Source organism: Stenella coeruleoalba, assembly GCF_951394435.1.
Source record: "Stenella coeruleoalba genome assembly, chromosome: 3".
NCBI classification, from domain to species: Eukaryota; Metazoa; Chordata; class Mammalia; order Artiodactyla; family Delphinidae; genus Stenella; species Stenella coeruleoalba.
In genome coordinates, this window is record NC_137148.1 from 129,890,436 (window position 1) to 129,902,263 (window position 11,828).

The window sequence follows — 11,828 nt, forward strand, 5'->3', positions numbered from 1 at the left end:
TGCCCTCGCGTTGTCCTTCGTTTGTGTGACAGACCCCCTTCCCAATAACCCCAAACCGCGGCCTGCAGACACCGATGTGCCTACTAACCCACAGACAGGCCCAAATGCTGACCCACAAAAGTCCTAGCTCATCCCCCTCTGGACCTAATTCGTTTCCAGTCTTCTGTTCTGTGGGTTCATTAAATCTATCCTGTCCCCGCCCCCGCCCCATTATCTTCTAAGGAGAACTCTACTCTTTGTTCCAGGAGTCCTTTATCTGCCCCCTTCCCTTGATTTGATTTGCAGTTTGGCTTGGCATTTATCAAAAGAGAAGTAGAACAGGAGGTGCTCTAACTAGCAGAAACGATGGAGCGGGGTGGGGATACTCGCCAAGATACCACACAGGCTTCTGCTGATTTCAGAAAATGTTTTATTAGTCAAGAGCATAGATACTGCTTTGCAAAGGGAGGGGGCAGTGAGTGGTCATATAGATTTGAGGTAGAAAAAGGGTGAGGACGGGGGATAAACAAAACACCTGAGCGCAGCAGGCATGGTAGGTAGTTTAATACATAAAAACTTTTCAACAAAGGGAAAAGTTTTTATTTACAAAGGAAGGAAGAACGAAAAGGAAGAAAAAGAAAGAAAGAGAAAGGAAGAAAAGCAAGAAGAAAAACAAAAGAACGCAAGAAGGAAGGAAAGAGAGGTAAAGAAAGAGCCATTTCCCTTGGAACTAAGTAGGAAGTGCAGCGACAAAAATAAAATAAAATAAAAAACACCACTGTTTGAGGGAGGACAACAACAAAGGCAGCCCTCCATCTTCCTGGTTTGGTTCTCTTTCCCTGGCAGAAAACGATTGATTCCTCTTATTGCATTTTAATTAGGGAGGAGAGCTCGAGGAGGGTTTTGACGCGAAGCCGACAGGGGGGCGAGAAAGACAGGCAGACAGTGTAGTGAGGAAGGCGTCAGGGGTTCTAAACTCGCCCCAGAAGGGTTGGAAGGGTACGTCTTAGCGCGCTTGGGTCCCGCAGTCCTTCCTTTTCGAGTCGTGCAGCCACGAGCCTCCCTCTCGGTTGCAGGGGTGGGGGTTTTATATATATATTTCTCTTTCTCTTCACGCATTAAAAACAATTTCAAATGACATTGCACGTGCGATCCAAATGTGTAGATGCAGCCCAGCGACCTGCCAGCGCCCCAGCAGAGGCCAGGCGGGATGCTCCCCATAAGCCCCTGGCACCCAGAGCCTGGCGCTCGCCTCCGCCTTCCTCTGCTCCCGGGGCTCCGGGGTCGAGCAGCCGTGGCGGGGTCCTCGGCGCAGGCCTCGGCTCACTGGTTTAACTCCAGCGCCCAAACTTGCTGCGGCCAACCTGTGCGCCCTTTAATCCTCTTCTCACCTGGGCCCAGGGCAGGAGGAAAGCCTTCGTGCTGCTGCTGCCAGAGGACACACACAAGAAAAGAGGCGAGAGAGACAGGTTTAAATGTTTCTGCTCCGCTCGCCCAGGCGTGGGGTAAAAGTGGGGGTGGGGTAAAAGGTGTTGGGAGCAGTAACTGGGAGCCTTTAAATAAGTGACGAATTTCTGTTTGTGAAATCGGCAAACAGGCTCATAAATTCGCCTTTATGTGCCTGAGTTCCCGGGGCGGGGTTGGGGGGGCCCGGGATGGGCTGGGCAGCTTCTGGGGGTTTGGTAGTGAGAATTTTCTGCGGCTGGTGGAACGAATGCTCTTAGGTTTGGCTTTATGGCGCCGAAGGGAGACAGCAGGGGTTGGAATGGGAGGGGTGGGAATCAACAGCTTCCTCACTCGCGGACATGCTCCCCGCACACATCCCACTTTCCAACCTAGTTTATAGCGCCTGGGCTTGGATACAGGGTTGGGTCTCTGCAGCCGGCTCTGGGCACTCAGAAGGCTACACGAATGAGCGGGGGAGTCGACCTGGCTTAGCATCCCCCTTCCCTGCTACTTGAAGGAGGCGGCAAAGTGCAGGGAGTGGGGAGACGCCCAATAACTACTTCCAACGAGGGCGTCGCCCGGGCCTGCATGTCCTCCAGCCCAGGGCGGCGGTTTAGAGACTCGATGACCACGGTCTTTCCCAGTCTCCTCAGGTGACTTCCCTAGTTTACCACAGCCCCTGCGGGTCAGATAAAACCCAGGAGGCTCTCTAGTCTCCAACGCGCGGTGTTCCTGAGCGCACCAATCTAGAGAAACTAGTTCAGTTCCTCAGCTTGGAAGTCACTGCTTCAGAGGTCCCAGAGCCCTGCGCCAGCGAAACTGAGCTCCAGAAGTGTCGCCTCACTGGAGAGGATCGAAAAAAGCCGAGTAGGGATTGCGATCTCCAAAGCCAAAAGGAGTGAGTGACTTGCTTGTCGGTGTTTATACACAAAACCATCAAGGTGGCCCTAGGAACCAGCCGTGGGGAGTGGAGCGGTGGAATGTCCTCCAGATGTTTACTCCTCCAGGGAATAAACTGACTTGTTTTACCCAAGTAAACAACTCCTCGGGTAGGTGGCCTTCACATCCTGTCCCGTTCTGGGCCTCAGTTTCCCTGTCTGTACAATGATGAAAGCAGACCAACCTCTCTGGCAAAGGCCCTTTGAAAACAGCAGCGGAGCCCATATGCATCAATTCACATTCAGGCAAATTAAAGTAACGAACTCCTATAGCATTCTTAACCTGGCTTCCAGGAGATCCCAGGGATGAATCAGGACCCCTTGAAACTGGAAGTGAAATATATGGTGGGTGCATTTTCTCGGGGTCTGAAGCTTCCAATGGATTCTTAGAAGGGATCCTATGAGCCTGTCCAAAAAGTGTAAGATTCTGTCTTCATTCACAGCCTTACAAACACTATCCACATTACAGATGAATTCAAATATGAATCTGCCTCCCTGCATGCACACAATCGCACATTTAAACCATCTCAGAACTCCCCGCAGTCTCTCAAAATTGCATGAACGGCAACGCAGACTCCTTCCCCTGCATACTCGGCCTACGGATGCTCACCGCGCCCGCGCCCTTGGCTAGAGCGTACGGGACCCGGACTTACCAGCTCTCTTTTCCGCTTGCTCTCACGACCGCCATCCGCCTTCTTGAGTTCGGCCTTGAAGGCCTCGGGGTCGCCGGCCTGTGCGTCCTTGGCCAGCACGTCCATCAGGTAGGCGATGTAGCTGGTGGCCAAGCGCAGAGTCTTGATCTTGGAGAGCTTGGTGTCAGCCGGGACATTGGGGATGCACTCGCGCAGCTCGGCGAACGCGCTGTTAATGCTCTCTGTGCGTCTCCGCTCCTTCTTGGGTCCTGAGCCTTTCCGCCGGCCCAGGCGGCCGCCGAGCGTCTCCAGCCGCCCGGGGCTCTGGCCGGCCCTGGCGTCTGGACCGTAGGAGGCGGCGGCTGCAGCGGCTGCGGGCGCTGGCCCGCCTGCGGGGAAGTCCGGGGCAGCGTCAGCGGGGCTCAGCAGCCAGCTCTGGAAGTAGGGCCGCTCCTGGTGACAGCGCGAGGCAGGGCCGAAGAGGAAGGGCTCGTGGAGCATGGGGTGCGCGGGGTGAGGGTGGTGATGATGGTGATGGTGGTGATGGTGTGCGTAGCTGCCCACGAGGTTCATGTTGGAGCGGCCCCTGGCCTGCGCCGCCAGCCCGATTAGCGCCGCCCCATGCGCCCCAGAGACAGCCGGGGCCACCCGTGGGCTCTGGGGCGGCGCTCTGGTGGGCACTGGCTTTGAGAGATTCTGGGGCAAGGCTGAAGATGACACCCGCAGCCCGTCTTCTGGTCGGCTTCTGTTGCAGGCGAGGACGAGGATGCCGAGAGACCTGTTTAACCCTTCTGCGGCCTCCCCTTCAGGGTCTGGCTTATATAAGCCTGGGGCTTTGATGTCAACCTCTCCCTGGAGCCAATGGCAGGGGGGCGGGGAGGAGGAAAGGGGGATGGCCGTCCCTGGTTTTAAGCTCAGCTAGCGCTACTCGACTCAGGCCGCCTGCGGGGACAGGGAGGCGGCCCCGCCTCCGCCCCTCCCCCCCCAGTTCCCGACTTGTGGGGGAGACGGGGGCTAGTACTTGAGACACGGGCCTGTCAACGCCCAGGACGGCGTCTGTCACCCCCCTCCCCGTGGGCCCAAGAAAAGGAATCTAGAATCATGGAGAGAAAAGGCCTTCACCTAGATTTTACAGATAAGGAAACTGAGGTGCAAAAAAAGAGAAAGGTTCTTGTTTCTAGACTTTCCAGAATCCAAAATAGAAATTCCAGAGGTTCCCAGTCCTGAGCGGCATCTGCTCTACTTGGTCTCAGAGCCAGAAAAGGAGAGACCGCTGTTGGAGGCAAGATAGGCCCCCAATGTTGTTCCCTAAGCACCCCCAGTCCTTAGTCACCGGCCCATTCTGCGGGACTGCAGCAGGTCCTGCACTCGGTAGAGCCCCCGCCAACTCTGGCCAAGTCTTGTCCTCTACGGCGCAGGCGGCCACCCACTGGGGAAGAAGCCGGGGACTGGAGGTGGAATGAGAGGGGTGGCGAGTAGGGGGATGAGGGCTCCAAGCCCACAGGCATTTACTGGTTTGTTCCGGGCTCCAGAGCTTGAGGTCCACTCTTCTCGCCTCCTGGGCGCCTGATCCAGTCCAAAGGCCAGCCAGGCTGATGCAGGGGCAGCCTCCTTCCCGCGGGGCTTGAACGGAGAGCCCAGAGCTCGGCTACGTTGGGCCACCCCATGCAGGTTATCACAGCTTGAGAATGTTCGATTCTCGGCGCCAAAGGTCACACTGCGAGAAGTCAGCGTTTGGCGGTAAACACACACCGAGGAGACCACGACCTCCACACTCTCCGAGAGGCTCACGCAGCCGGAGAAACCTGGCATTTCACACCCACTGGCGTAGAGATGCCGCGGTCCTGGCCGCGCAGACGTCCGCTATTTCCACTCCCGGCTAGGGCCCTTACGCTTGTTGGATTCTGTCCGCGGGGGCCTTTCTCTGGGCTGGCATTGGGACCTGGGAATCCCAGGGTGGCAGCGCTTGCGGTTGGAGTTCTCTGTCTTACCTCCCGATGGGTAGCTTCCCAGCTGATGTCCTCATACCTGGGTCCCTCCATCCTCACCAGCCTTTCCCAGCCAAGCCCCTTCCCTATGTGGCCTGTCAACGCCCAGGACAGCGTCTGCCACCCCTCCCCATGGGCCCAAGAAAAGGAATCTAGAATCATGGAGCAAAAAGGCCTTCACCTAGATTTTACAGATAGGGAAGCTGAGGGAGTGTGCCCTTCTCTCAAAAGCAATGTGGAGGCGAGGGTGAAAGGAGAAAAGAAATACATACTGCTCTTTTTAAATTTATTTTTATTTTTGGCTGTGTTGGGTTTTCGTTGTTGCACGAGGGCTTTCTCTAGTTGCGGCCAGCGGGGGCTACTCTTTGTTGCGGTGCCCGGGCTCCTCATTGCGGTGGCTTCTCTTGTGGCACGCAGGCTCAGCTGCTGTGGCTCACGGGCTCTAGAGCACAGGCTCAGCAGTTGTGGCGCACGGGTGTAGTTGCTCCGCGGCATGTGGGATCTTCCTAGACCAGGGCTCAAACCCGTGTCCCCTGCATTGGCAGGCGGTTTCTTAACCACTGCGCCACGAGGGAAGCCCCCATGACTGCTCTTTTTAGAGGGCAAATTCATTCCTTTACCCATTTCTTCAACTATTTACTGACTCCCGCTGTGTGCCTGGCACACTTAGCAGCCCAAAGGCAGGGGGAGAAAGGTCAACTCATTTTACAGATGGGAACAGTGAGGCCCAGAGAAGATGAACAATTTTCCTTGGGGGTCGGGTAGCCAGTGGGTATGCGGTTTTCCCCTCCCGTACAGGGAATAAATAGATGGCGGCGGGCGGAGGGGCGACGACACTGCGAGGGCGAAGCCAACAAATGCTTAGTCCAGAGCCGTTTCCCCTTGTGGGAACTCGGCTGGGCTGTGGGCCCTAGAGGTGCGTGGGGGGAGGGAGGTCCTTGTTTCCTGCCTGAGGCGGCTGGAAACCCGCTGCTCTCCCGGGCGTCTGGCGCCAGCAGCGCTGGGGTTGGGCCGAGCGCGGAGCCGGAGGCTCGCGGGGAGGGAGCACCCGGCGCCCGGTTGAGCCGCGGCTCCGCGGGATCCCGCGCCTCCCTGGCCTGGAGGCTCTCGGGAGTGCCGGTGTGCGGGCAAAGACAGTAATTACTCTGTGGAAAAGGACCTCAATCCTCGACGCACATCCAGCCGTGGTCCTAGTCCGGCAGGATTTCCACCGGCAGACCCTCAGGCCCACCATTACACATACACATATATATGTACACGGCCTCACAAAAAATCACGGGCATACATGAAAGTCCATGCATTCGTGCAGACGCCACAACATATGTGTATTCTCCCGGTAACCTATTTACACCCATGCGACACACGGCATTTCAATATTCGTGCATTCCTAGGATTTTACACGTTATCTCTCTGTCACCCACAGGGAACACACCTCGCTTCAGATGTGTTACAGCTCTGAGCCACTCCCAACCCTCCATGCAGGCATGCACACAGATACCATCACAGCAGAAAAACATCAATTCTACACAAATATCACAGCTGCGGGGCTTGACACATACTCTTTACTGTCACACTTGTGCACAGGTCCAACCAGTTTGTGTCAGTTTCTTACAGTGTCCCACAGTTGTATTCACAGCACAGACTTCTGAAAACCCCATTCCACATTTCATGTGTTCTCAGTTCCCACAAACACACTCAAGTACACAGCCACAATTACTACAGTATATGCACAGGTGCTCAGAAGTAGAAGTTTTCACATGTGCGCCCATTACACACAGGCACACAAATTCCAAACACTCAGACAAGTTGAAATCCATTCTGTCTTAACCTACAGTAGTCACAATCACAAGCCCTGGAGATGAAGTTGAAACAATAGTATGCACAATATCACATACCCCACCCCCATGAACGAGGAGCACGGGATGGGATAGACAGGTACGTGCAGTGACCCACATACTCACACACTCACAGCTCCAGCACCCACCCTCGTGTCCCAAGAGTTTTCCAGGGTTACACAGATCACTCAGGGCCCATAGAGACCCTCCAAATATCCAGCCTGCTTAGTGTGGTAGGGAACGCATTATCAGTACTGGATGATGAACCCCAGTCCCATGAGCAGCCTTGAGGGCCCCCAGATCCCCCGACAGTCCCCCGTGGGTGGTTAAAGAGCAGGGTGCTGGCAGTCCCCTGGGCCCCAGAAAGCACTGCTCTCCACCCAGAGTCACGGAGTCTAAGTAGTCCTCCAAACAGTACCTGCTGTGGGAGCCTGGCCCTCGAGGACCACTGGGGCTCCAGGCTGGGAAGCCTCCAGTGGGTTGGACGCCAGGGAGATGGCCTGTGTAGAACACGAGGCGCCTAGGCTCCAGACCCGGCCTTCTGAAAGACCCCAGTGTGCTTTTAAGCCCAGCGTGGCTCAGGTGCATTGGAACAACAGTGGGAACCCAGTAACGATGTTCTCTCTCTCCTTCCCAGGCTATATGGTGTGGGAGGTCTGGGTCCCAGGAGTTTGGTCGAAATGTTTCTAAGCTGAGAGGCAAGAGATGTGCCTTGAGTTCTGGCTCTACCTAGCATCTCACTGTGTTCCTTTCCCTCTCTGAGCCTCAGTTTCCCCCATTTTCAGAAAAACGGGGACTGATAGTATGGAGTTCTGTAATTCCCAGCTCAGGGCTGTTGCACGGCTCCCCTCTGGTTCCTCTCTCCCAGCTCTGGGACTTCGCACTTGGCTCTGGGGCCTGAAGACTCTAGCCTGCCCAGGCCCACGAAAACAGACTAAGGAACAGGAATCTGGGACTCTGGGGTGGGGCGGGGCGTCCTATCTACCAGTCTCAAATCCCACTACCTCCCCTCCGGACCCACATCCCGAGGTGCTTGTGGGGACTGCGCCTTCACAAGGTCTGGCGCTCCGAGCATTTGCAAATGAACGCTTCTTCCTCCAGTTATGCTAGTGAGGTCGGGCCAGCACCCTCACCCCATTTTACAGGCTCTTAAGCACATAGAGGTTAAAACTTTGTATTAAGGGAGTGTTTAAGAGAGCCTCGCGGAAGAATCGCGCCCACCCACCGGGACTGAAACTCAGCACTGGCATTCTGCCCTGTGTGAACCTTCGCATCCTCGTTTCCCTCCTCTGTAAATTAGGGTGCAGTAACACCCGCCGCAGAGGGCTGGTTTAAGATTAAGCGAAATTATATAGGTGAAGCTCTTAGCACAGTGACAGTAAACCTGGATAAATGGTGGCTCTGTTTTCAGGAATATTAATTCCACAGGGGAAGAAATGGAGTTACATGAGTCGTGACTACATAGCCCTGGATAGGGAGGGAATCCAGGTATCCCCTTTGCAGTGTTCTGTTCTGATCTGACCGCTCCCGTTTCGGACTGCATCGAGTCCTCTTCTTTCCCCACCGCCCCTACAAAACCCTACTGTCAGGAGGCTGGAGATGGGGGAGACCGAGCATCGCCAGGTGCGGAGGGATTATGTTGCCAGAGACCTGAATTCCAGTTCCAGATCCCACCCACCCGCATTTCCTTTGCTGTATGGATTGGGGGTGTAGTTCCTGCCTCCTGCAGGACTCACTTGTCCCATCTGTACAGTGGACTGGCTGTACTCAAGCCTCGGACGCCTCGGGGTCCCTCTCCAGCCTGCCCCGCTCCTCCCCTCACTCCCGCCCCCAGGACCGGCAGGCCTGGGAGAACCCGTGCCGCGGCGCCTACCGCAAAACCTTCTCCCGCCGCGTCCCGTGACCTTGACGCCACCAGCAATCCCCGCACCGGACCCCTTATCTAAATAGGGCCGTAAATCAAGGAGCTGTCAGGGCCCGGGTAATTACAGGAACTCCATAAAAAGGACCCGGCCGGCCGCCTGTTTATATTAGCGCGGTGTAAAATATTCTCGCTGTCTTGGGGAATCGCGTCGCGCAGTAACGCGCCATAAATCAGCCCGCAGGCCATTTACCCCGCGGCTTGAGCGCGCAAATCCCTTAAACATCTCTCTGCAGCATCTAGAGTGTCTAGGATTTTCCAATCTGGCCCAACCTGCTCCCCGGGGCCGGGAAAGCCTGGGCGGGGCTGGGGGTTTGGGGGACAGTCAGGGCAGGGAAGAGACAGAAAGTGGGTCGATTTCCCCTCGTGGGGTGAGAGGCCTCCCTGCCTTCGCCAGTACGTGAGAGTAGCAAGTCGGCTGAGATTTCGTGTTAGGACCTACAGAGGAACCGGCCTAGGGAGGAGGGGAAGGGGCTTCCCTAAGGACACAGCCAATGGGTGGCAGAGACGCAGCTAGAGCCCAGACACCTAGTGGAGACCTGGGCTCCACGGCAGCCTCTGTCTTCCCCTATTTCCCCCTTTCCTGGGATGAGGAGTGGACTAGCCAGAGAGGGTCCAAGCCACAAGCTGATAGGCCATTCTCTACCGTTTAGCTTCGGGAATCCCTGAGCTTCCTCCAACTGTGCACAGAATTATGTGTGAATGATATTGTGTGTGTGGAGCGGGGGGAGCTCTGATTCGTAGTCCCAGCCCCCCTTGTTTTAAAGGTGGCAAGCAGGCCTAGAGGATGGGGCACACAGCTAGAAATCGAAGACCCTCCTGCTGAAATAATCCCTTCTGGTTTATCTCCCCCAAGTTCTTTCCTAAAGAAAACCTAAGAGAGAGAGATTGTAGGTATGTGTGCATGGCGGCGGGGGGGGGGGGGGGGGGGTGGGGGTGGGGGGGAGGTGAGGGGTGCAACCCGGTCCGTTCTTAGGTTTGTAACAGCCTCAAAATTACAAAATCTGTTTAAGGTAAACCTGATGCTGCCCGTTGTATAATGCATAACACAAATCAAGCTTATGGAAAAAGAATATTAAATTTTCCTTCGGCTCTGGGACCTGAGGATTCAAGAGAGAATTAAACATTTTCCTGCCCCATTCCCTTTCTCTTCTTAAGTCCGTAAATGACAACGTGTTTACACAAGTTTTTATGTCGTCTGAGCTTCGTCCCGGCTCCGCTTCCTCCTCTGTGTATTTTCCGGGCAGAGAGATGTCTGCTTCAGGACGCGTTCAACCTAAACAGAGCCCCGTCTGATTGGAAAATGTATTTATTTGAAAAATCGTAACTCACAGCTTTGGTGAAAACGGTCCCCAAATTTATGGGATGGCTTGGGGCGCGGCGGTCGTAAATTAAAAAGCACTGGACAAACCCCCCTCCCCAGTCCCTGTCGAGTCCCCGCAGCAGCACCAGTCAGGTTCTCGGAGCTCCGGGAGAGGAGCCCCTTCCCGGCTCCACCCTGCCGCCCTCTTCAGCTTCCCTGCTGCAGTCCCTTGCCGTGGTTTAGTGGCGTGTTAGCAGGCAGGTGGATTTCATTCTGGTTCCTTTCACCCAGTCAGTTTCCTTTCAGGCAATTTCATTCAGGGCAGCCTCACAGCCATTAGTTTCAGGTGGTCGGTTAACAGTGTTCCGTTGTGCACCAGTCTGTTTTAGGCATATCAGGTTTTTTCGTTAAGTGCACCCTGGTAAGTTTCGTGGTGCTGGGTTGCATGTAGCCGCTGGTCCCCAACTGATTGATCAATTGTGTGCCGAACTGTTCCTTGCCAAGAGGTTTATCTCTGGTCAGTGTCATGAAGGTCAGTTTCACCGCCTGACCGTTGCTTCCCAGGTCAGGGAAATTTTTTCCTTTCAGTTCAATCTGAATTCGGCAGGAGGATGGAATCAACCCACTCCACCAATTTCCTCAATCCTTCAGCCAGCCTACCCCAGCTGAGGACTGGGAAAAAGCTGGAGTTGCGAACACGTCCTTGAGGACAGGCGCCGCAGCCCCCATAGGCTGGGGAGTCCCATAGTCCAGGCAGAGCTGGACGCATGGGGCCTTCACCAGCAATCATCGAGTCTGCTTTCTCCTGCAAACACAGGGTTGAGCCATGTCTCTCCGACTTTTTTTAACTAAGGATCAAGCGCCACTCTGGCAGCGTACCCACAGGGAGGAGGGCAGGCTCTCTGCTCCCTGCTTGTCCGTCTAAGCGCTGCTATCTCGGGGAGAGGCATTGGCAATTCACTCAAAACTGTTGCGCTCCTTTCTCCAGAGTAGGCAAAGGAGCGCGTTGGAACGACGCAGTTCTGCGCACTAACGGCAGCCAGGTGTGTGGGAGTGCGGGAATCCGAGGTGGTGTGGTAACTTATTCCAACCTGTCTGTTCTGCTGGGGCCACCTGCCTCATAACCCATCCGCTGGTGGAGCCCTCAGCCACCACCTTTTGGGACTGATCTCTACGCAATAGCGTTGGTTGGAGGAAACGCAGTACCTTTCGGTAGAGAAAACCCAGCTGGATCAATCTAGCCCGTCCTGGGAGATTAAGAACTGGTGTGAGGTAGAATGAGCCAGAAGTGGTGAGGGGATAGAGGGCTCCTTTTCTGCTATCCTCCCTTACAACTTGGGGCCAGGATGGTAGAGGAGGGTAGCCCTCCTTCCCTGGGCCTGCTTTCTCCCAACCTAAAAGGGCCTTGCTCTAAGGAGTGGTGGGATCCGCACATTCTCCTGCACCCCTGCCAGGACCAGAGCCGGAGATGGATTTTCAAAGTTGCTAGGAGGCCGAGGTATTAATCTTGGGAAATCTGTGCTAAGACTTTCGGCACTGGACTGGGTTGGGGCATATAGATCAGCAGCTGACTACACTTACTGGTGAATATTTCAGCTCTCCAACTCTTCGTTCTGCATATAGGCATTCAGAAACTGAGCCTCTGGGCAGTAAACGGTATCATTATTAGTCTTATTATTTTAAACGGGGCCAGAATACATCTGTCATGTTTCCCATAATGGTCAGTTGTAAACACACTTTACAAGAGAAAAGCAAAAAGGGGATTTAATGTTGATGCTAGGAAAAT

At 55.0% G+C, this 11,828-nt stretch overlaps 1 protein-coding gene across 2 annotated transcripts; it reads right to left on the reverse strand.

The window, feature by feature from the left end:
- Positions 1-470: 470 nt before the first annotated feature.
- Positions 471-3,568, reverse strand: HAND1 (heart and neural crest derivatives expressed 1; the record flags this gene model as incomplete). Of its 2 annotated transcripts, none has more annotated exons than XM_079917270.1 (2): positions 471-1,407; positions 3,017-3,568. In XM_079917270.1, the coding sequence occupies 2 exons, from the start codon at positions 3,566-3,568 to the stop codon at positions 1,303-1,305; spliced, it is 657 nt and encodes a 218-aa protein (XP_079773396.1). In that variant the 3' UTR covers positions 471-1,302. The 2 variants fall into 2 exon arrangements, with proteins under 2 accessions (XP_079773396.1, XP_079773397.1); XM_079917271.1 differs by having other exon boundaries at positions 3,002-3,568.
- Positions 3,569-11,828: the final 8,260 nt, after the last annotated feature.